This window comes from Hyaena hyaena, unplaced genomic scaffold (genome assembly GCF_003009895.1).
Source record: "Hyaena hyaena isolate Hyena2069 unplaced genomic scaffold, ASM300989v1 scaffold_144, whole genome shotgun sequence".
NCBI classification, from domain to species: Eukaryota; Metazoa; Chordata; class Mammalia; order Carnivora; family Hyaenidae; genus Hyaena; species Hyaena hyaena.
Genome location: NW_024080776.1, coordinates 2182675 through 2206921, shown reverse-complemented (window position 1 = coordinate 2206921; position 24247 = coordinate 2182675). Strand labels below are relative to the sequence as shown.

The window sequence follows — 24247 nt, the reverse complement described above, 5'->3', positions numbered from 1 at the left end:
GTCGGCAGCAGCGCATAAGACCACATCTCTGTGTTGAGAAGTTCACATCCTACTATGGGAGAAGAAACACCAATCAATAATTGTAAGTACAGTGACAGAGCTGTGTGTGTGGCAGGGTGTGGCACAGGCTGAGGAAAGAGCAACTGGGTGTGTGTAGATTCGGGGGAGATCAGGGAAGACTTTCCCTTCCATGAGACCAACAATGTTCAGAGCACAGCAGGTGCTCAATAAATCTGAGTTGCTATGGGCCTCATGCCCTTTCTTCCCTATCTCTCTCGTTAGAAGATATCTCGGGGCACCTGGGTGGCTCAGTCGGTTGAGTGTCCGGCTCTTGATTTTGGTGTGGGTCATGATCTCACAGTTCGTGAGATCAAGCCCCACATCAGGCTCTGTGCTCACAGCGCAGGGCCTCCTTTTGATTCTCTCCCCCCTCCCCGCTCCCCACACCCCCTCTCAAAATAAATACACATTAAAAAAAAAAAAAGAATATGCCTCTAAGCAGGCAAGTCTCAGGGAAAATAAGGAAGACTTCCCAGAAGACAGCACAAAGGCCTAAGAGGGAACATGCTGGCTTCCCTGAAAGGGACTCTGTAGGCAGAACAGGCTGGCACACTGGCATCCCTTCCATCACCACTGTCTGCTCCCCCACAAGCGATGCTTGGGAACAGAGTAAGAATGTACACTTCACATAGCACTTGGTGATAAAAGAGAAATATATAAAATAAAGATTTAATGGTTTATTTGTATTAGGTTGTGTCAAAACTAACACATCAAAACTGCATGAAGGCCTTCTGTGTCAAAATATTGATGCTATAAAAATCAAAATCTTGATTTTACTTATTATATTTGGTCAAAATATCAAGAAACGCTAGCTACCCACAAGGAAGAAGAAACCTCAATCGCAATATCGGGGATCACTCCTAACACCAAAAACAACACTTAATACAAACAACAACAAAAACCCAGGTGGCTATATATACCCATATAAAAAATAAAGTTATAAAAGTACTAGAAGAAAGCATAGAGGAAGGCACCTTCATAAACTACTATGCATGGATGTGAATCCAAAAACTGCTGCGGAAGGCAATTTGCTAATAACTTTCAAAATTTCAAATGTCTATAATTGTAATCCAGACATTTCTTCTTTATTCTAGATGATCTCACATGTGTAGGAAAAAGTCATTCACTGATGTAATAATACTTGTAATAGCAAAGATTAGAATTTGCCTATATGTCCATCAATAGAGAATTACCTAATTAAACTATTATACATCTGCACAATGGAATCCATGTAAAACAGAATAAGGGACTTCTGTTTCTAGCCACAATGTAGTAACAGGGATGGGATTTAACCTCTTACCTTAAACAACTAGAAAGCAAGTCGAAACACACGAAAAAACATTTGTCAGGTCAGTGCAGCAATGGGGAACCCAAAAAGGGCCCAGTGGTGTTTAAGAGTTGAGAAAATGGGTCACAATTTAGAAGATAAAGAGGCTAGAATTTGTTAAGAAGACTAGTATAGAGGACAGAGCTGCACAAAAAGCTCCAGAGATCTGCAAAGGGGTTCCCTTACCCCTCTGGCAACTATAATAGATTTCTGCCCATGAAATTTTTTTTAAAAACTGGGGGGAGGGGAGCCTGGCTGTCTTAGTCAGTAGAGCATGCGACTCTTCATCTCGTGGATGTGAGTTCGAGCACCATATCGGGTATAGAGATTACTTAAAAATAAAATCTTCTAAAAATTTTGTCAAAAAATTAAATTGTGGTAAAATACACATAACATAAAATCTACCATCCCAAACATTTTTTAAAGTAAGCTCTACATCCAACATGGGGCTCAAACTCATGACCTGAGATCAAGAGTCACATGCTCCACTGATAGAGCTAGCCAGGTGCCCTCCATCTTAAACATTTTTAACTGTACAATTCAGGAGGGTTAAAGTACATACACATTATTATACAATCACTCTCTAGAACTCTTTATCTTGCAAAAAATGATGAAACTCTATATCTTTTTTTTTTTTTTTTTTTACAAATAGTTTATTGTCAAATTAGTTTCCACATAACACTCAGTGCTCATCCCCACAAATGTCCTCCTCCATGCCCATCCCCCCCTCCCCCCCACATCCATCAGTCCTCAGTTTTTGTCAGCATTCAAGAGTCTCTCATGGTTTGCCTCTCTCCCTTTCCCCCACCATTTCTGCCCTTCTTCTCCCCCTTGTTCCTCCGTCAAGTTCCTCCTAATCCTCCTATACGTGCAAACATATATTTGTCCTTCTCTGCCTGACTTATTTCGCTCAGCATCACACCCTCAAGGTCCATCCATGTTGCTACACATGGCCAGATTTCATTGTTTCTCATTGCCATGTAGTATTCCATGGTATAGATAAACCACATCTTCTTGATCCATTCATCTGTTGATGGACACTTAGGCTCTTTCCATGTTTTAGCTATTGTGGAGAGTGCTGCTATGAACATTGGGGTACACGTGCTCCTATGCCTCAGCATTTCTGTATCCCTTGGGTAAATTCCTAGCAGTGCTATTGCTGGGTCATAGGGGAGTTCTATTGTTAGTTTCCTGAGGAACCTCCACACTGTTTTCCAGAGGGGTTGTACCAGTTTACATTCCCACCAACAGTGTAGGAGGGTGCCCGTTTCTCCACATCCTCGCCAGCATCTAGAGTTCTCTTATTTGCTCATTTTAGCCACTCTGACTGGCGTAAGGTGGTATCTCAGTGTGGTTTTGATTTTTATTTCCCTGATGAGGAGGGATGCTGAGCATCGGATGAAACTCTATATCTATTAAAGAACTACTTCCCAGGGCACCTGGGTGGCTCAGTTGGTTAAGCATCCAGCTTTGGCTCAGGTCATGATCTCACTGTCTGTGAGTTTGAGCTCTACATCGGGCTCAGTGCAGGCAGCTCAGAGCCTGGAGCCTGCTTTGGATTCAGTGATTTCTGATCACAACAAAAATAAACTAGATATCTGTCACACAAGGATATTTGGAACATCCTCAAATATTTGGAAAATAAGCAAAATTTCCAACACTTCCAAAGAAACCATGTGACAAAGCAGAAATCACAAATAAAGTTAGAAAATGTCTTTAACTCGGTAAAAATAGGAATACAATATCAAAATTTGTGGGATGTATCTCATGCAGTTTATAGAGGGAAATTTATAGCATGAAATCAAGAAATCAAATCAGTGGCCTAACCTTCTGTCTCAAGAAACAAAATAACAAATTAAACCCCAAATAAGTGTGAGGTAGGAAATGATAAAGATAAGAACAGAAAATAATGATAACGGTGAAAAAAAATACCAATAGAGAAAAATCAATTAACCCAAAAGCTAGTTCTGTGAGAACAATAGAAACAATAAAATTCTAACCAGAAAGACTAGGGAAAAAAAAGAGAAAATATATAAATGACCAATATCAGGTGTATTACGCCAATACATTTAACAACTTAGAGGAAATCCACAAATCCCCTGTGAGGCTCAAACTACCAAAGAAGATATAGGAAAACCCAAATAGAAATAGGAAAGCTCCAGATCTATTAAAGAAATGTAATTCTTTTTAGAAATGGAATTTTCTGGAATTTTTTTGTTTTTGTTTTTTGAGAAAGAGAGAAAGTGTGAGCAGGAAAGGGGCAGAGGGAGGGACAGAGAGAGCGAGAGCGAGAGCGCGCGCGCGCGCGAGAGAGAGAGAGAGAGAGAGAGAGAGAATCTTAAGCAGGCTCCACACCCAGTGTGGAGCCCAGTGCAGGGCTCAATCCCATGATCTTGGGATCATGACCTGAGCTTAAATCAAGAGTCAGACACTCAACAAACTGAGCTACCAAGGTGCCCCTAGAAATGTAATTCTTAATAAAAAGCTTCCCATAAGGGGATTTTCTTAACACAAAACCTAGGTAGCCCTAGATGTCTTTGCTGGTAGAGTCTATCAGTCATTTAAAGAAAAATATTATCAATTCTATACAAAATTTTCAGGAAACTGCAAATGAAGCAATATTTTCTCACTTATTCTATAATGTCAGCATTACTCTGATATGAAAACTTAAAATGTTACCAAAAAAACTACAGAGCAATCTCTCATGAACAGAGAAACAAATATCCTTAATAAAATATTAGTAATTTAAATCCAGCAGTATACCAAAAAAATAATAATAAATTAGAATCAAATGAAGTTTACTCTAGTATTAAGAGGCTGGTTTAACATTAAAAAAATCAATGAAAAAAATCATTGTGATTCACTATTTTTTTTTTTAATGTTTTATTTATTTCTAGGAGAGAGAGAGAGACAGCGTGAGCAGGGGAGGGTCAGAGAGAGAGGGAGTCACAGACTGAAACAGGCTCCAGGCTCTGAGCTGGCAGTCAGCACAGAGCCCGATGCGGGGCTCGAACCCACGAACCGCGAGATCATGACCTAAGCGAAAGTCGGACGCTTAACCAACTAAGCCACCCAGGCGCCCCTGTGATTCACTATATTAATAGACTAAAGAAGAAAAGCCAACTGGTCATGACAAAAGATGCAGAAAAAGCAGCATTTGATAAAATATGACATTTTCATTATAAAAATTCTCAAGAAACCAGAAATAGAAGAGAACTCCCTCTATCCTAAAAGGGTATCTATGAAAAACCTACAGCTAACACCATAATGGTAAAAGACTAGATGCTTTCCCCCTGAGACTGGAAACAAGGCAAGTATATTCACTGTTACCTCATCTATTCAACACTGTACTGAAGAGTCCAGTGCAATGAGGCAAGAAAAAGGAAAAAGAAGCATCCACATTGGAAAGGAAGAAATAAAATTGTCTTTAATAGAAGACATGACTGTTGAGGTGCCTGGCCGGCTCAGGTAGTAGAGCATGTGACTCTTGATTTCAGGGTCATGAGTTCAAGTCCCACACTGGGCATGGAGCCTACTCAAAATAAATAAATAGGCACGAATGTCTACGTATTGTGATATTAACATGATACTAGTGGAAGGACAGACATAAAGATCAATGAAATGGAATAGGAATTCCAGAAAGAAACCCACATACATATGTTTAGCTGATTTTCAACAAATATGCCAAAGTAATTCAATGAATAAAGAACAGTATTCAACAAATGGTTCTGGAACAACTAAACTTACATATGCAAAACTATCTACAAAAATTAACTTGATATGAGTCACATACCTAAATGTAAGAGCTAAACCTAAAAAATTCAAGAAGAAAACATAAGAAAAGACCTTTTTGACTTTGGATTAGGGTAAGATTTCTTAGATAAAACACCAAAAGCAAAATCCATTAAAGAAAAAAAATTGATAAATTGGACTTTGTCATGATTAAAAACTTCTGCTTTGTAAAATACATTGTTAAGACCATGAAAAGACAGGCCATATGCTAGAAGAAAATATTTGCGAATCACACAGGACAGAGGGCTTCACTCCAGAATATGTCAAGTTGGCTTACATTTGATAAGAAAACGACCAATTTACAAAATGATAAGAGATTTGGACAATTCCTCAAAGATAAAGGAATGCTAAAGAAGCACATGAAAATGAAACTGAATATCATTAGTCACTACTAAAATGCAAATTTAAACCACAGTGAGATATCATTATAAATTAGAATAGCTGTAGAGCAACTGGAACTCTTATACAATGATGGCAGGAAAGCAAAATAGCACAGTCAATTTGGAAAACACATTGGCAATTCTTGGGGTGCCTGGGTGACTCAGTTGGTTGAACATCTAACTCTTGATTATGGCTTAGGTCATGATCTCACCATTTATGAGCTCAAGCCCCGAGTTGGGCTCTGCACTGACAGCATGGAAGCCTGCTTGGGATTCTCTCTCTCTCCCTCTCTCTCTGCCTCTCCTCCACTCAGGTTCTCTCCCTCTCAAAATAAATAAATAGACATTAAAAAAAAAAGTTGGCAATTTCTTATAGAGTTAATGAGATATCCCATATACAAATTTTTATACTGGCTTTATTTATAATCACAAAAAACTGAAATTTACCTACATGTCTTTTGATGACTGAGTAGATATTTTTTATTTATTTACTTATAAATGTTTATTCATTTTTGAGAGAGAGACAGACAGAGCATGAGTGGAAGAGGGGCAGAGAGAGAGGGAGACACAGAATCTGAAGTAGGGTCCGGGATCTGAGCTGTCAGCACAGAGCCCAACATGGGGCTCAAACTCATGGACTGTGAGATCATGACCTGAGCCAAAGTTGGATGCTTAACCAACTAAGCCACCCAGGCACCCCTCAACCACTGAGTAAACAAACTGTTATATCCATACCATGGAATACCATTCAGCAATAAAAAGGAACAACTGATACACACATGTACGAAACTCAAATGCATTATAGTGAATGAAAGAGGCACACTCAAAAGGCTTCATACTGTATGATTCCATTAATGTAACATTCTGGAAATGCTACAGGAAAAAAAACTGATCAGTGGTTATCAGGGGTTGAGAGTTAGGGGAGGGGTTAACTACAAAGCAGCACAAGGGAATTTTCAGGGGGTTCTACTGGATTGCTGTGGTTACTCAAAGGTGTGCATTTACCAAAACCCCTACACCAAAAAGTAAGTTTTATTGCATGTATATTAAACTTCAATAAATCTTACTTTTTAAAAAATTATTATATATCCATATAATCACATGTTACACAAGCATTAAGATTACCAAATATGCTGGTAATAGGATGAGCTCTAACATATATTGTTAGGACCGAAAAGCAAGATACAAAACAATAAATATAGGATGTTTCTATTTATGGTAATATTGGCTATGTCTGGGGATCTAGAATGAGAGCATATACCCTTTTGCACATTTTCAGTTATTATTGTTTTAACTACATGCTTGTATTACTTTCAACTATAAAAAGTAAAAGGCGCCTGGGTGGCTCAGTCAGTTGAGCTTACAACTTCAGCTCAGGTCATGATCTCATGGTTCATGAGTTTGAGCCCCATATCAGGCTCACCACTGTCAGGGTGGAGCCCGCTTCAGATCCTCTGTCCTCCTCTCTCTCTATCCCTCCCCCACTGGTACTCTCTTTCTCAAAAGTAAATAAACATTTTTAAAAATATATAAATAAATAAATAAAAAAGAAAAAGTTAAACACACACACACACACACACAACCCCCACACCTATATCCAGGTCAAGGAAAACTCACAGGTGTCTGGCCCAGGGCACAGAGTCAAATAGACCTAAGAAAAGATGTATAAGAATATAGAACATAGTACCAGACACTTCAGAGGTGTTCCATAAATAGCCGTGGGAAGAAAAGTATTTGGAAGCAAGTCAGAAGGCAGATCCTAGATAAAGAGATCTCTATCTGAACACCAGAGAATCAGCAGAGCCCCTGTTTTAGACAAGAAGCTAAGCTTTGATCACTCACATAGAAAAAGAAAAGGAGCATAAAGCCACATATTCTGGATTTACTTTGGGGTAAACTGTTTCTCAGCATTCCTCAGCAAGTACATTGTATGCCCTGACCTCAGCCTTCTCAGGGATGGGATGTAAGACCCCCCACCCACCCCGTGAACAGATCCCACCCCAAGAGGCCACCCCCAGGGCTCCCCTGTGGTCCAAGTGCTACACCTCCACTCCCAGAGGATCCTGAGCAGCCTTTCCTCTAGCTCCTCTAAGGCAGACACTCAGATGACTTTCTGAAGGAACAAAATGATCCTGGTAGTCTTCCTGCCCTCCAGACTGCAGACAAGCCCATCTTGGCACGTCAGGTCCTTCTCTACACTGCAGCTTCGTGGAAAGAAAATTCAAGAGGAAAAGGCGGATATGTAAGCAAGGCCCCTCAGCAGAATGCAGTCAAAGGCACTCCCAGGGTTTGGCATAGTTTCTTCCAGCAAGCTTGGTTATTAGGAAATCAGGAACTCCAGAATGCAAAATGGACAAAGAGAGAAGGTACTGGAACAGCCAGGCTCAGAAACTTCTCTTTGTTCCCTGCTTTATTTTTGGATATGCTTCCCTGAAGCCACATAGTTCTGCTGCTATGACTTGGAGCTTCTATGCTGAGTAGGCTTGTCTGGCTGCCTCTGGGTCCCTGGCTTCTGAGGGCAGCCATGTAGGTTCTTCCTGTTCCCTCCCCTCCACAGAAACAGGCTGTGCCGGCAGGTGCTAAGTTCCAGAGGCAGGACGGGGGTGAGGGATAGCAAGAGCACAGAGTGGGACTGGGGTAGGAACCAACCCGAAACAAGTCGTCTCCAGGCACCCACAGACTCAAGGACACAGGGCAATGAGTTACAACAGAATTTCGCCTTCTCAGAGCACATCACTTGCACAGCATCGGGTTTCTGACTCCCAGGCCACGGACCAGGCAGCCGGAAGGAAGAGGAACACTTACCGGGGAAAGATGGCAGTCATCAAGGCTGACGCATAGCCAGGCTTGCACGCTCCCTCGGAAAAGTTTGCGTACTTGGTGGCCAACTCAGCAGGCCTATGGGAAGAGAAGGAAAGTCACAGCTTGCCAGGCACTGAGCCATCAGTGGGGTATTGGTCTCGAAGGGCTGGAGCTGTTTGAAACTTGAATAAAGCTTCATTCTCTACAATGAGACTTTCAGCCCCTTTTCCACACCAAGGCTTCCGGGGGGAGAGGGGGAATAAAAAACCCAAACCAAAAAATTCTAAAGGAATAGGTAGATAAATTAGCAAGGGCCCTGTACAGAATTTGGTAAAAAGAGCTCACTGGGTTTTGTATAGATTCTTTGCAGCAAGCTTAACACCAAGGAAATCACGAACTCCATTAAGGCTCTCAGACTAGAAAAGTGGAGCCTGCACACCTAGGGAAAGAGCTGCCCAGGCTTTGATGGTCACGGGCACCTGCCCTTTCAGACTTCCCTGTGGGGTCTTACACACCCAGTCACACCTGCCTCTACTCCCCACACATGCTGTGATCCTGCCAGTGGGAATCACTCTCAGTGTCCTGAATATAGGTCAAATATATGTTGGGACTGTTGCTGTAACCATTCGATATTTAACTTAGGATGCTCTGCTTCTCTCCTATTCTCTCTGTCCAGAATGTCCCTCCTTGTCCTCTCCACCTGGCTATGCCGACTGGTCCATCACAACGAAGTTCAGGACTCAACTTCACCGGGAGTAACTCCCCGACCCCCAGGGGGGGCTAAGTGCGTCTTCTGTGCTCCACAGTCTGTCCCCTGTCACCCACATTACATGCTTACCCCCAGAGGCACTCTCCACGTCTCCCTCATCATACTGCGAACCCCCAAGGTCAGAGTCTGATCTAACCCTGCATCCCCAGTACCTGTGCAGAGACAGGCCCACAGAAGACACCTGTAATTTTCTGAGGGAACAAAATGGCTCTGAGAACCTCACTGAATTGTGCTGAAAATAAGACAATCTCGAGAGCCTACAAGCCAGAGTGCTTGCTGAAAATTTTTCAGAAGACCTGTGTGTTCTAGTCCCGGCTTTGTTGCCGCATGACTGTAGTCCAGTCCCAACTTCATGTCTTTGGGTTTTGATGCCCTTATGTGCTCGATGTGGGGCTAGAGTGGCTACCTTGCCACCAAAATCTCTGCCAGTGCAGTACAGAGAAAACCACAGTGGAAGGACAGGACACATTCAGCGACTGCGAGGCTGGTGGCCCTGCATGCCGGGGCACCTGAGAGCCCTGGCTGGCTGCCAGTTCCCAGGCCCAATCCCCCCCTCCCCTGGCCTCCACCCTTGGGCCTGCTGCCAACCCTCTGGTGCCCAGCCGCTCTGCTGTGCCGGGCCCCCACGCTAAGTCTTCCCTGGGGGCTGCCTTCTGCAGGAACTGGGTGGGGCAGGTCTGGGGGGCAGGAGGCTGGCGCCTATACCGGACAGCCAGAAACGATGATGCCATTGCCTGTCGTGTGTCATGTGTGATTCACTCCCGTGCCCCTGTGGGCCTAGCCCAGGGCCTGGCACTGAGTAATTGCTCACTGAACTTAGACAATCTCATCTGTATCTGTGTGCCATTTCTTCTAGAAGTCTACATTTTTTTTTCCTTTCAGCCTTTCCTACCAGTGAAATGTAAAGCCTGAAATGCAAATACAAATGCTGCATGATAAGCTAGAGCTGAGACTTTATTTGGTAGGCAAAAGGAAAGTCAAAGGTTTAAAAAGAGAATTTACGTAACAGTATTTTCTTATGTAAACAACTATATTTCCGAAACAAAACAGAAACCTCAGTATAATTAGTGAACTTGGGGGAAGCTCTTAGACTAGGTACAGTGTTTGAAATACAGATTTTTTTCAATTGCTTCTTCAACAGCCATGTGAGTAGGTTCTATTAGCTATTAATTTACACATGAGCCCAGAAAGATAGAGAGACTTATCCAAGATCCTAGAGCTAGTTAGGTGGCAGACATCAGTGCAGGACCCCTGAACATGGCAGTACCACCAGTGCAGACCATGGTAAGGGCCATCGCAGACGGAAGCAGAGAGTCCAGGGACAGCACATAAGTGGTGAGTGCCGGACAGGGATAGAGAAGAGGGTCAAGAAGGCAAGTGTGTCTACAAGCAGTGAGGTGTTGTGAGTCCCTCATACCCATGACTCCCAATCCCCCACTCTCTGTGTCCTGCCTCGTAACAGTGGATTCCTGTGCTCTTCTGAATTCCAGAAAATTTTGCATTGAGGATGAAAGATGGATGGCAGCTGGCCCTCTAACACGGTGTACCACAAACACAGATGTACAACAGCAGACAACCCTTTGGCCACACTTTGGTTTACACCATCAACCACTGGAAAGGTGCTTCTGGAATAAGGGCTATGGGCAATCCAAGAGCCATGGACTCGGGTAGTCTGTCATGGAGAAGAGGGGGCACCGGCCAGCCGGAGCACAGGGAAGCCAGAACCTAGCCAGGAGGGCTCTTCCCATGACAGTGCAAGGTAGTCAGGTGTCAAGGATGAGCAGCTCCAAACCAACACGCCCCCTCCCCACCCCCCCCATTTAGAAAGCTACAGTAACTTCTAAAACATACAGCCCCAGAGACAGTGGGCCATGTCAAGTTATTACCAAATTAAAATGCCTTAGCCATGGCCTCCTGACTATCCCAGTGGGAGAAGAATAGGGGGAGTGTTGGGGATTCTGAGTCATGCAGCAGGCTGGGACCTCTGGGGCAGTTAGCGGTCAAAACCACCAAGATTAACAGTCGCCAACTCCCTCAGGCCAGAATAGTTAGTTTCTCTAAGGCACTCACGCCCCAAATGCCAGGAGGCCCCCACAGATGTCTGATCAAATCATTCGGCCCTTGTTCTTCTCAAACTCTGCAGCTGGCCTTTCATTTTGGGAGATTTAGCATTTCAACCAGTAAGAGCACCCATTGTCCTGCAAACGTGACGACCAAGCCCCTGGGGTGAAGAGTGTAAACCACTGTGCTCAAGAGGAAATCCAGATGGACAGGCTGGAACCCAAAAGAAGGAACCACACCTCCACTCCCTTGCTTCCCCCGGTAACACGGAGTTTAAGGATCAGGCCAAGCAAAGCGTTGTAAATGAGAAGAGCATAGGATCTGGATACAGAAACTTTCACAGAGGACACTGGCAAGCTGTGTGACCTTGGGCAAGTAATGGAAAATCTGATTCTCAGCTTCCTCATCTGCAAATGGGAACCACTCAATTCCCAGGGATCTTGGGAGGATGTGGCGAGAAAGCGCACATGAAGGGGCTGCCTGTCCTCTAGAGCACCGCACAAATGTTATGTGAAAGATGCAGTGCCAGGGGCAGGCATCGGATCATGGAGGCTTTGAAGCTTGGCTCTAGTTTGGATTCTGTGTAGGGGAGGGTCACTGAAGGATTCCCCGAGGGGGAGTGCCCTGACCAATGTGTGCATATTAAAGGATCAATGTTTGGGAGGTGATGGGGCAGCAAGAGGCTGAAAGGAGAAGTGGAGGAGACAGAACACTAATCTGGAGAGACTGCTCTCTCAGTTGCTGAGGGGAACAAGTGTCTCAAGAAGGACACAGGAACCAACGGAATGAAACACAGTGGGAGGCCGGGTGAGGTGTGGCCACTGGATGGACAGCTGCCTTTGGCAACAGGGAGGTTACTCCTGACCTTGACAAGAGCTGGTTCACTGGAGAGTGGGGGTGAAATACTGATTTCATTGGGTTTAAGAGAACACAGAAGTGGAGTCATGGAATATAGACTACTGTTTTTAGGAGTTTTGCTATAAAGACAGAGAAATGGGGCTGGAGGGAAGAAGCAGGGAGAGAGGTGTTTGAGGGTAGGAAATAGTTTAGCATGTTTGTAAGCTGGCTGGAATAAGGGAAATTCCTGATGTAGAGACTGGATGGTTATAGGAGAAACATCCTAGAAGAGGTGAGGGGGGAAAGGACCTAATACAGAAGTAGGAGGGCTGGCCTTCCTCTGCTCGCCCCACCCTGCCCCGGCCCATGACTACCTCTTCATCTTGCAACTCTCAGTTTAAGCACCACCCCTTTGTGAAATTGTAAAAATTGTTTCCCCTCCCTGGCAGAACCAATCTATCTGTCCGTGGGCCCCATTTCGCTTTGCATGAACACACGGATGAGAACCCTCAGCCCAGGGTTGGCCCCACCACTGCTTCTTCAATACTATCTTCTCTGACCTTCCTGATGAAGATGTGTTTCTCCATTTACTAAAGGGTTGTTTCTGGAACAGGATTTGGGAAAAGGCAGAAGCAGCTTAGATTAGTTTTAGTAATCCTATTCTATCATTAAACATTTTCATTTTTATTTTTTTCTGAAGGAGACTTCATGTAAGGAAGGGTACTTAATGCTGCCATGATCCTTTCAAGCTCTGAGATGGAAACTTTTCTCCTTAAGGACAGTTTCTATCTCCTCTGACTACCTCTTCTGCCTGACTCCATTATTACAGATCTACTGTCTCTTCCTACATTATCATTACTCTCCTCATTCACCCACATTCAGGAGTTGCCGACCCATCCTTCCCTGGGCATCACTGATCCTCTGCTCCTGTGAACTCCCAATGCAGACTAGGGCTTCCATATAGTTTCTGCCCCACTTACGGTGACCTATAATAAACTTGGCAGCACTGTCTTATGTCTTTTCCTCACTCTAAGGCAGAGGCACTGCTTGATCTGAGCCATGTGGAATCTGTGGTATTTCTCAGCTCTAGAGGACCTGCCTTTCAGCTCTTGCTACTTACTGTGCACTGTAATACCTTTTCAACACACCAGGCCACTCTGCTGTTTGATCAGTGATTCTGGAGCTGACATAACTGCGGTTTATCTTTGTCTCCAGGATCCTGTCATTTATTTCATTTTGGCGGGGAGGGTGTCCTCCAGTAATGTCTTGCAAATACGTTAGCCTGAGCGGTGTAGGCAAGGCTCACAGAGACTCTCCATCAGGGATCTGGTGCAAATGCTCCAATTCAATTTTGTTTCTACATTTCACTTATTTAAAAAACAAAACAAAATGCATCCTCTTCCAGGATGGTAGTGGAAAGAACATGGAAACTAACATTTATTGAGCATAAGCCATGTGCTAACAGTTGACCTAATTATTTAATTTAGCTTTACAATAATCCTCTAAAACAGTACAGCCCTTAGAGCCAGGCAGGAGTCCAAAAGAAAAAATGGTTGGAAGATGTGCTGTTCTATTTTTAGCACTGTAAAATTTCAAATGATAAATTTTGATAGGGTTTGCACTGAAACTGTAGATTGCTTTGGGTAGTATGGACATTTTAACAGTATTAATTCTTCCAATCCAAGACCACGGAATACCTTTCCATTTATTTGCGTCTACTTCAATTTCTTTCATCTAAGTCTAACAGTCTTCGGTGTACAGGTCTTTCACCTCCTTGGTTAAATTTATTTCTAGGTATTCTTTTTTTTTTTTTTTTTTTTGAGGCAACCGTAAATGGACTTTGAAGGTATTTCTCTTACTGATAGTTACTGCTGCATAAAAATGCAACTGATTTTGTGTATTAATTTTGTATCCTGCAACTTTACTGAGTTTGTGTATTAGTTCTAACAGTTTTCTGGTGGGGTCTTCAGGATCTTCTCCACACAATATCATGTCATCTGTGAATAAAGGAAGTTTCACTTCTTCCTTTCTGATGTGGATTCCTTTATTCCTTTTTCTTGCTTGTTTTGGCTAGGTCTTCAAATAGTATCATGAACAAACATGGTGAGAATGGGTATCCTTGTCTTTTTCCTGATCTTAAAGGAAAAGCTTTTGGCTTCTGACTGTTGACTATGATGATAGCTGTGGGCTTGTCACATATGACCTTTATTATGTTGAGGTAATTTCCCTCTACACGCACTTTTTTGAGAACTTTTATTATGAATGGATGTTGAAATTTGTCAAATGCCTTGTCTGCATCTGTTGAAATGATCATTTAATTTTTATCCTTCATTTTGTTACTGTGGTATATTACACTGATTGATTTGCAACGGTGAACCATCCTTGCATCCCTGGAATAAATCCCATTTAGTCATGGTGTGTGATTCTTTCAACATACTGTTGAATTTCATTTGCTAAAATTTTGTTGAGGATTTTTTTAAATCTATGTTCATCAGGAAGGTAGGCCGGTAATTTTCTGTACTTATAGTGTGTTTGGTATCAGGGTAATACTGGCCTCATAAAATGAGTTTGGAAGAGTTCCCCACACCCTTTAGTTTTTGGAAAAGTTTGAGAAGAATTGATATTAACTTTTCTTTCAGTGTTTGGAAGAATTCATCAGTGAAGCCATCTGGTCCTGGACTTCTGTTTGCGGGGAGTTTCTGATTACCAATTCAATTGCCTTACTAGCAATTGGTCTCTTCAGACTGTCTAGTTCTCCATGATCAGTCCTAGTAGGTTCAAATGATAAATTTAATATGACTAGAAAACTAACTGCAATTCACATTTCCCCTGCATACTCTGGGTAAGACTTGCATTTGTAGCTACTGTCAACAAGCACAGTCACAATCTTTGAGAGTCAATGGAAGCCAGTATTCACCAGTAGCACAAAGGATAAAGATAATGAAGCATCATGAGTTATGATGCAACTGGAGAATTGAAGAGAAAGAAGATCTATACTGTTTCTATTCTTTTTTAAAAGTTATTTAATGTTCATTATTTTTTAGAGAGAGAGAGAGAGAGAGCGAGAGCACATAGGGAAGGGGCAGAGAGAGGGGAAAGATACAGAATCTGAAGCAGGCTCCAGGCTCCAAGCTGTCAGCAGAGAGCCCAACATGGGGCTCAAACCCATGGACCACGAGATCATGACCTGAGCTGAAGTCGGAAGCATAACTGACTGAGCCACCCAGGCGCCCCTATACTGTTTCTATAAAACAGGTTCCGGAGAGCCATGGCACTATTTTTAGTAACAGTATTGTTAGCTTTTGCTTGTGGTGGGAGGTATGAATTAGCCAGGAATGATGCAAGGGACAGTAAAATTCAAGAAGAGATGGTTCCTGAACCTGAACAGAAAGAGATGGTGTCTGGATACTATGAAGAACTTTTTTATGTGTACTGATTAGATAATAAACAAATACGTAAGTATCTCTTCTTCCCCCATTGTTTTAAATCCTCATCAGTAAATCAGTGTATCTCACATGGACCCATCAACATGTGTATACACCAGAGGCATTACAAAAAATATTTAGCCAGGGCTCTGCACACCTTTAGAGAAGCCCTACTTGAAGTACTGTTCTCGTTTTTGACAAGACAAACAGACTCTAAAATCCATTCTCTGCTTTCACCAAAGCCCTTGCTTTCTTTGGTATAAAGAGCAATGGGCATAAAGGGAAAAAGACTTGAATTTAAGTACCTAGCTCTCCAGTTACTAGCTGTGTTACCTCAGGTAGGTAATCAATTTCCTTAAATCCTATAATAGCTATAATAATACATAATTTATAGAACTGATGGAAAGATCATATGATTTCCCGCAACAATGTCAGTCAGAGCATTCTTGGAAAGGTTATACAAATGTGAGTTACTGTTAATGCTTGATTTCTGTTTTTACTACTTCTAGATCATCTGAATTAGTATCATTTCACTAATCTAATGAGGAAAAAATGTTCCTTTTATTTTTCTTACTTAGATTATTTTCTGTAACTTACTTGGCTCTCTCCAAACTTCTGCTAATACGTAGGGGTGTGGGTGTATAGTTAGATTTATACGTAAGTCTTTCCTTGCGTGTGTGCGTGCTAATGTAAATGATACTGTGCTTTTAAAGCCAAATTCCAATTGCTCATTGCTGGTATATAGGAAAACAACTGACTTTTGTATATTATTAGCCTCATATCCTATAATCTTGCTATAATTGCTAATTAACTCCAGGAGTTTTTGGCAAGTCTCTGGGTTTTTCTACATAGACAATCATGTCAACTGTGAACAAAGACAGTTTTATTTCTTCATTCCCAACCTCTGTGCCTTTTAATTCCTTTTCATTTTTTATTGAATTAGCTGGAGCTTATAGTATAACACTGGAAAGGAGTGGCGAAGGGGACATTCTTGCCCTTTCCCAATCTTGGGGGAAAGCATCCAGTTTCCCATCATTAAACATGATGTTAGCTACAGTTTTTTTTAGAAGTATTCTTTACTGTACTCTATTCCTAGTTTGCTGACAGTTTTTTCTAAAATCATGATTGGATGTTGGATTATTTCAAATGCTTTCTCTGCATCTTATAGATATGATCATATAATTTTTCTCCTTTAGCCTGTCATATGATGGAATACATTCATTGATTTGCTAATGTTGAAGCAGCCTTGCATACTTGGAATAAATCCTACTTGGCTGTAGTGTCTGATTCTTCTTACATAGTATTGGATTCAATACGCTAACATTTTGTTGAGATTTTTATATTAATGAGAGATAACAGTCTGTGATTTTCCTTTTTTTAATGATCTTTTTTTTTTTTTTTTTTTAGTAAACACTACCCCCAACATAGGGCTTGAACTCATGACCCCAACATCAAGGGTCACATGGTCTCCTGACTGAACCAGCCAGGCACCGCCTTTCTTATAATGTCTTCATCTAGTTTTGGTTTTAGGATAATGCCTAGCTTCACAGAACAAGTTAGGAAGTGTTCCCTCTGTTTCTATTTTCTGGAAGAGACTGTAGAGAACTGGTATCATCTTTTCCTGAAATGTTTGATAGAATTCACCAGTGAAACCAACTGAGTGCAGTGTTCTCTGTTTCAGGTTATTAAATTATGATTCAATGTCTTTAGTAGATACAGGCCTATTCAGATGATCTATTCCTTCATGTGTGAGTTTTGATGGTTTGTGTCTTCCAAGGAATTGGTCCTTTGCGCCTAAGTTATCAAAGGTATCTTCACAGCATTGTTCACAATATTCCTTTATTATCCTTTTAATATCCATGGGATCAGTACTGATGATTCTCCTTTTATTTCTGATATTAGTAATTTTATCTTCTTTTTTCTTGGTTAGCCTGGCTAGAGGTTTCTCAATCTTATTAATATTTTCAAAGAACCAGGTGTGGGTTTTGCTGATTTTCTCTATTCATTTCTGCTCTTTACTTCCTTGACTGCCTCCTAAGTACTATTCCTCTTTATACTTCTGTCCTCTCCAGTCCGCAGCCAAAGTCATCTTTCTACAGGTCAAAACTGATGATGTCTTTCACCTGCTTAAAACACTTCAATGGCATCTTTAGCCCTCAAGATGAAGCTTACACTTCCTATTGTTATATCTAAAGCCCTGCATGATGTGGTCAGCCCATTCTTCCAAACTTATCATGGCTCACCCTCAGACTTCCTAGAGATTTGACAGCACAGCAAAGACAAATATTAAGTCTTTACACAAATAATGTATTTCAATTATAGATAAGGATGAGATACTTAGGTAGGCCAATAGAACATATGGGAAACTCTTCAACTGATTCATAATTTAAAGACCATAAAGGGCGCGCCTGGATGGCTCAGTTGGTTTAGCGTCCAACTTCGGCTCAGGTCATGATCTCATGGTTCGTGGGTTCGAGCCCCATGCCAGGCTCTGTGCTGACAGCTAGCTCAGAGCCTGGAGACTGTTTCAGATTCTGTGTCTCCCTCTCTCTCTGACCCTCCCCTGCTCATGCTCTCGCTCTCTCTCTCTCAAAAATAAATAAAACATTAAAAAAAAATTTTAAAGATCATAAAGAAAAACTAGAGAAAGGGCTGCTTAGCAAAAATTAATATATATTTTTGAAAACAGTGTTTAGAGACCTAGAGATCATTATGAAAGTTTGAAAAAAATGACAGAAAAGAAGACACATCCAAATATATCTTTTCATTGTAAATGTATATGAGGAAACACAGAAAATGTAAACTCAAATGGAAAAAAAGGACAATTCCACTATCCTAATATAACTACTACATTCTGCCATACTGATTATGATATAGTCAGATAGGGTTACAGTGACAGGCCTGATGACTATACCCCCACGGTTCTTAACCCTGCCATGTTAGAATCCCCTGGGAAAACTTTTAATCTTTAAGGCACCCACACCTGATTCCTGATCAACTCAATCAGAATTTCTGGGTGCTGAGGACCTGGATTGAGAGACACTGTATATAAACAGATTCCTATGTGTCAAGCAGAGCTCTCACCTCAAAGTTGGGTTTATTCTTGGTATTAATCAACTGGCAAAGTGGACAGTTCCTCAGACACAAGACAGCATCTTTTAGAGCAATGATTCTCAACTTGGACCCATATTGGACTCACCGGAAGAGCTTCAAAAACCCCAGTGCCCAGGCTACACCTCAACCCAATGACATCAGACTCCATACGGGGTGGAATGCAGGCGTCAGTAATTTTTTAAGCTCCCCAGGTGATTCCAATATGCAGTCCAGCTTAAGAGCACTGTGCTGAGAGCTCCAGGTAAGCTACAAAGTGCGAATGTGGTTCTTTGGGTCTTGATCACAGAGGTATTGAGATGTGTAGGAGGAAGCCTTTGAACAATGGGTTGTGAACTGGACAGAAAGTTGTGAGGCAAAGAGCCCAGTCAAATCCAGCAATGCTGAGCTCTCCTGTTGTGAACTAAGTATGGCCCTGGCCTGAGCTGTCTACAGAAGAGACAGACTACTATTTTGAGTTTCTTATATTTTCAGGGTTTATTTCTCCATTGTCCTCTTTTATTCTTTAGTGAAATATTTTTAGCTTTGCTTAGAGGAACTAAGATAAAAAGATTTCTGTTGTTGTTTTCTTTCTTTTTTACAGAATTAAAGAGAACCTGTGCTCTTTGGAGTCAATGTAATGGTGGTGGCAGTTCTTGAGGTGAGAGACCCTTCAAGAGACGGTGACACTCAGGGTTAAAGGGCCACGTGGCAGTTCCCATTCCCCCAAATCTTCCAATACTGAGACTTGGGACTGGATTTTGTTATTCAAGATGACACTATTCTCTCTTATGTCCTCTTCCTCTGTCCTTAATTGATCTAAGATGTATGGACTATTTACTGTGAACCACAAACACTATACAAAGCGTGGGAATACATCTGTGGGCATGATATTCATACCGCCTGCCCTTACAATGCTTATTTAAGATCAAATTGACAGACTGAATTTGGAAAACAGAGAAAGCACTGTGGAATAGTGGGATGAGTAGAAAATTTGGAGCCAGGCAGAGAAGGGTTGGAATGCTGGCTTGATCATAATAAAGTTCTCTGAATACAGGTAAATTATTTCTATGGTTACTTTTTCATTTGCTAAAAAGCATTTAAATACCACCTACTTCAGGGTGCCTGGGTGGCTCAGTTGGTCAAGAGCCCAAACTCTTGATTTTGGCTTAGGTGATAATCTCATGGTTTGTGGCATGAAGTGTCAGGGGTCTGCGCTGACAGCACAGAGCCTGCTTGGGATTCTCTCTCTCTCCCTCTCTCTCTCTGCCCCTCCCCCACTCACATGCACTTTCTCTCTCTCTCTCTCAAAAATAAGTTTAAAAAACATTTTGAAAAAATAAAATAAGGGGCACCTGGATGGCTCATTCGGTTGAGCATCCAACTCTTGGTTTCAGCCCAGGTCATGATCTCGTGGTTCGTGAGTTTGAACCCTACATCAGGCTCCATACTGACAGTGTAGAGTCTGCTTGGGATTCTCTCTCTCTCCCTCTTTCTCTGCCCCTCCCCTGCTCATGCTCACTCTCTCTCAAAATAAATAAACTTTAAAAAATAAAATAAAATAAATGCCACCTACTTCATAGAATTGTCCACCAATTAATTAATTCATCCATCCATCCATCCATCCATGCATCCATCCATCCATGCATCCATCCATTCATCCAACAAATGTTTACTGAGCAATCACTAAGTGCTAGGCACTGTTTTAGGTGCTAAGAAACAGTAGTGAAAAAAACCAGACAAGCACCTTCTACCTGCCCTCTCTTCTACTGGGAGATAATCAACAAATAAGTAAAACATAGATATCCAACAGTAAAAAACACCCTGGAGAAAAATGACACAGTAGAGGAAACAGGGAATGCCAATGGAGGTTGTGGTTACAACTTTAAATGGGATGGGCAGGAAAAGCTTCACTGAGAAGGGGACATTTGAGCCAAGCTCTGAAAAGGTGGGGCAGATGTCTGGGGAAGAGCACCCCAAAGAAATGAGCAGCAAATGCCAAGAGTCAGAGGTGGGAATGGGCCTGGAGGACTTGAAGCACAGCAAGGAGCCTGGTATAGTATAATAAACAAAGAGAGTCATTAAGAAAAAAGAGTCTAGACCTTACATTTTAAGAAAAAAATGTAACGGACTTGGTTGAGTATGGTAAAAACTCTGGCTCTTATTCTAAGAGAAACGGGGAGCCACTGGAGTTCTGATCTCAGGAACAACCAGGTCTATCTTGCATTGGAACAGGATCACTTTGGCTTCAGTGTGGGACTGGACCACCGGGAAGCAAGCATGAAAGCAGCCAGGAGTGGGATAATGGAAGAGACGGTGGTTGTCTGGCCAGAGTGATGGTGGCAGAGGCAGTGAGGAGCAGTTGGCTCTGGAGGTATTTAAGGTAAAGCCAATAGGCTTTGCCGATGATTAGTGTCAAAGATATGATGCTCAGGGTTTTGACTTGAGCAACTGTAAAAATGAAGTCAGGAAGATTCTGGGGGGAGGCAGGGGGTGTGACTCAGGAGTTTGGTACAGGACATGTTAAGTGTGAGATGCCCACACATTCAAGTAAAGAAGGCAACTGGATAAGTGAGTCTGAAGTATGGGAAAGAGGACTAGGCTTGCACTACGCATTTGGGAGATACCAAATTTAGACACAGCATCTAAAGCCATGGGACTGGTGAGATCTTAGCGGTTGTAGTGAGGAGCAGGTAACACAGAAAGCATTAGGAACATAGTAAGCGCTCAATAAACACTTTCCCCATGCAGACACAGGGACGTGGCAGGCCATTCTGGAAACAGTAAACCAGGCCTTGGGGTATATCATAGACTGCCCTGGGTTTATAGGCCTTTCACAGCTTGCATGGCTTTCACAAGCCTTTGGGAGCTAAATATTGTTGGTTTTGGCTTTCATATCTCTGTGTCTTCACAGAGAATTCCTTATGAAAGTAGACAGAGCACCAAAGTCCCCATGCTCTTGCCCACATGGTGACTATAAAACACATCACGGCAGCAGACAGGATCTCTCCCCGAGCACAGAGCACCTACCCACATGCAGCTGAAATGGAGGAAACCTCCCTTTAACTAAACCAGCTCCCTGAAGGCTGACATCAGCTCAGGAAGCACATATACCATGGTCTGACTCCTTCAAGGCCCCAGATGGCTCTTCTCTCCACTTGACTAATGGGCACATTCCTGGCTCCTGGTGTCACGTTCCTCGTAACTGAGATTTCCTTCGGGTTCTGTGCTGAATGCTCTACTTGTGGATACTGGCAGGCTGAACCCCCTCTCTTCCGTTGAGTCTCTGCTCAGATGTCCCCTTTCAATGAGGTCTGCCCTGAACACTCCATTTAAACCTGTAATCTCTTCATGAGCATTCCCTTGTCCTGCTGCACTGTCTTTCATCCCACATATTACCTCCCAAGAGATTGAAAACTTTATTTAATATGCTTTTTGTTGAATGACCTTTTTAAAAAATATTTGAGAAGGAGAGACAGAATGTGATTGGGGGAGGAGCAGAGAGAGAGGAAGACACAGAATCTGAAGCAGGCTCCAGGCTCCAAGCTGTCAGCAGAGCCCAAAATGGGGTTCGAACCCATGAACTGCGAGATCATGCCCTGGGTCAAAGTCAGAGCTTAACTGACTGAGTCACCTAGGCAACCCTAATGACCATCCTGTTCACTGGGCCATCCTCAGAGCACAGCACACTGCTTGCCACATCGTAGCTGCTGGAGTGTTGAACAAATGAGGAGGTGCTTACCTCAATGTTGGGGCAGCAGCCTGTAGCCCTGAGCCTTTCCCTGGGACCCTCAACTTTGAACAACAGACTTCAGAGAGCCCAGAGCCTCCCCAGGGCCCAGACTGGACACCCCACCCCCACTCCAGAAGTACCATCCAATCACCAAGGAGCCTGAGTGTCCACCCCCAAGGGAATATGAGATTACTCTTGGGCAATCTTGAGGCCGGCAAAACGCAGCTTGCCAGCCTCACATCCTGGTTATTCTTGTTCAGTCCCTCAATTATGCTTTCTCAGTTTCCTCATGCTCAAGTCACTGCTCTCTGCTTCTTCTTGGCCCCCATCTCTCCCGCCACACCATGTTCTGACTTTCCACTGTGTTCTATGAAGTCTTGTTCCTATATATCCTCAGCCTTTCCAGTGAACATCGCTTCCATCTGCTGTTTTCACAGAAACCTGGGTCTCCCCTGAAAACGCCATTTCCTCTACAGCCTTGTGTGAGGGAGGCTGCTCCTTCCTGTATTCCCCAGGCACCTGAGGATCCCTTGTCTCCTCTTTGTGCTCCATTTACACTTTCCAGCTACCAAGATGTCATTCTTATTAGATAAAATCAGAAACAAGAACCTGTTCCTTGTTCATGCTATCCAGAAACACTACCCCCTACTATCCTCCCTCACTGTTCTTGTTTACTCCTTTCCCATTCACTAAGTCTTTAGCTCACAAGACATCCTTTCCCATCAAGCTTATAAGGGTGTTCATTTGGCTTAGAATTTTCAGTTTTAGGGTGCCTGGGTGGCTCAGTCAGTTGAGTGTCTGGCTCTTGGTTTCAGCTCAGGTTAAGATCTCACAGTGTAGTTCAAGTTCCACATTAGGGTCCATGCTGACAGTGCAGAGCCTGCTTGGGATTCTCTCTCTCCCTCTCTCTCAGCTCCTCCACTTCTCTCTATATCTCTCTCTCAAAATAAATAAATAAACTTAAAAAAAAAAAAAAAGAATTTCAGGGATGCCTAGATGGCTCAGTCAGTTAAGCGTCTGACTTTGGCTCAGGTTATGATCTTGCAGGTCATGAGTTTGAGCAACTCGTCAGGCTTGGTGCTGACAGCTCAGAGCCTGAAGCCTGCTTCAGATTCTGTGTCTCCCTCTCTTTCTGCCAGTCCTTCCCCTCAAATGAATAAACATTAAATTTTTTTTTCAATAAATAAAAGAATTTTCAGTTTTATCCTAATTACAAAGCGTATAGTTGGTACTTAAGAAATAGTTGCTAAATGAATGAATGAAAAAATGAAATCTGGGGCATGTAGCAGAAGGCAAGCTGAGGTTCACGTCTCATTTTGGGGCTATATTCTTCTCAGTTTAGCAGACATGGATAAGGGTACAGGATAGGCTGAATCTCTTCCTTGGGTGATTATTATTATCCCCATTTTATAACTCAAGATTATAGCGAGTAAGATGTGGAACTGGGCTTTAAAAATCCATGTCTGACATCATAGCCCATGTTTCTAATTGCCAATAAACACTGCCCTCCTCAACAACATAGCCTGCAGTTAAAAGACAAAGTTTCAGACAGCTCACTGCATTAAAATATTCTGAATAATTTTCATAGTGTTGACACATGATTTTGTCATATAGATACAAGCAGTAGAGAATTCTCAAAAGAAATCGAAAACTATTTTTTCCACAAAGATATAACTAAAGAAATATAGTAAAGACAAACAAAAATCTAAAACATCTATTTCAAATTTGTAGAGAATCATTAGATATAGAGACATTTAAAGAGTATTTCTCCTCTCTCTCTCAGAAATAAATTAAAAATTAAAAAAAAAAGGGACACCTGGGTGGCTCAGTCAGTTGGGCGTCTGACTTTAGCTTAGGTTATGACATCACCCTGTGTCAGGCTCTGTGCTTACAGCTAGCTCAGAGCCTGGAGCCTGTTTTGGATTCTGTGTCTCCCTCTCTCTGACCCTCCCTTGCTTATGCTGTCTCTCT

The 24247-nt window shown here is 42.4% G+C and overlaps 1 protein-coding gene across 2 annotated transcripts in view; it reads right to left on the bottom strand.

The window, feature by feature from the left end:
* Positions 1–24247, bottom strand: part of ST3GAL3 (ST3 beta-galactoside alpha-2,3-sialyltransferase 3) — a 197381-nt gene that overhangs the window by 65540 nt on the left and 107594 nt on the right. For both annotated transcript variants that reach the window (XM_039238715.1, XM_039238716.1), the window contains one exon: positions 8365–8457. In XM_039238715.1, the coding sequence (XP_039094646.1) occupies positions 8365–8457 (93 nt within the window). The remainder of the gene's footprint in view (positions 1–8364; positions 8458–24247) is intronic.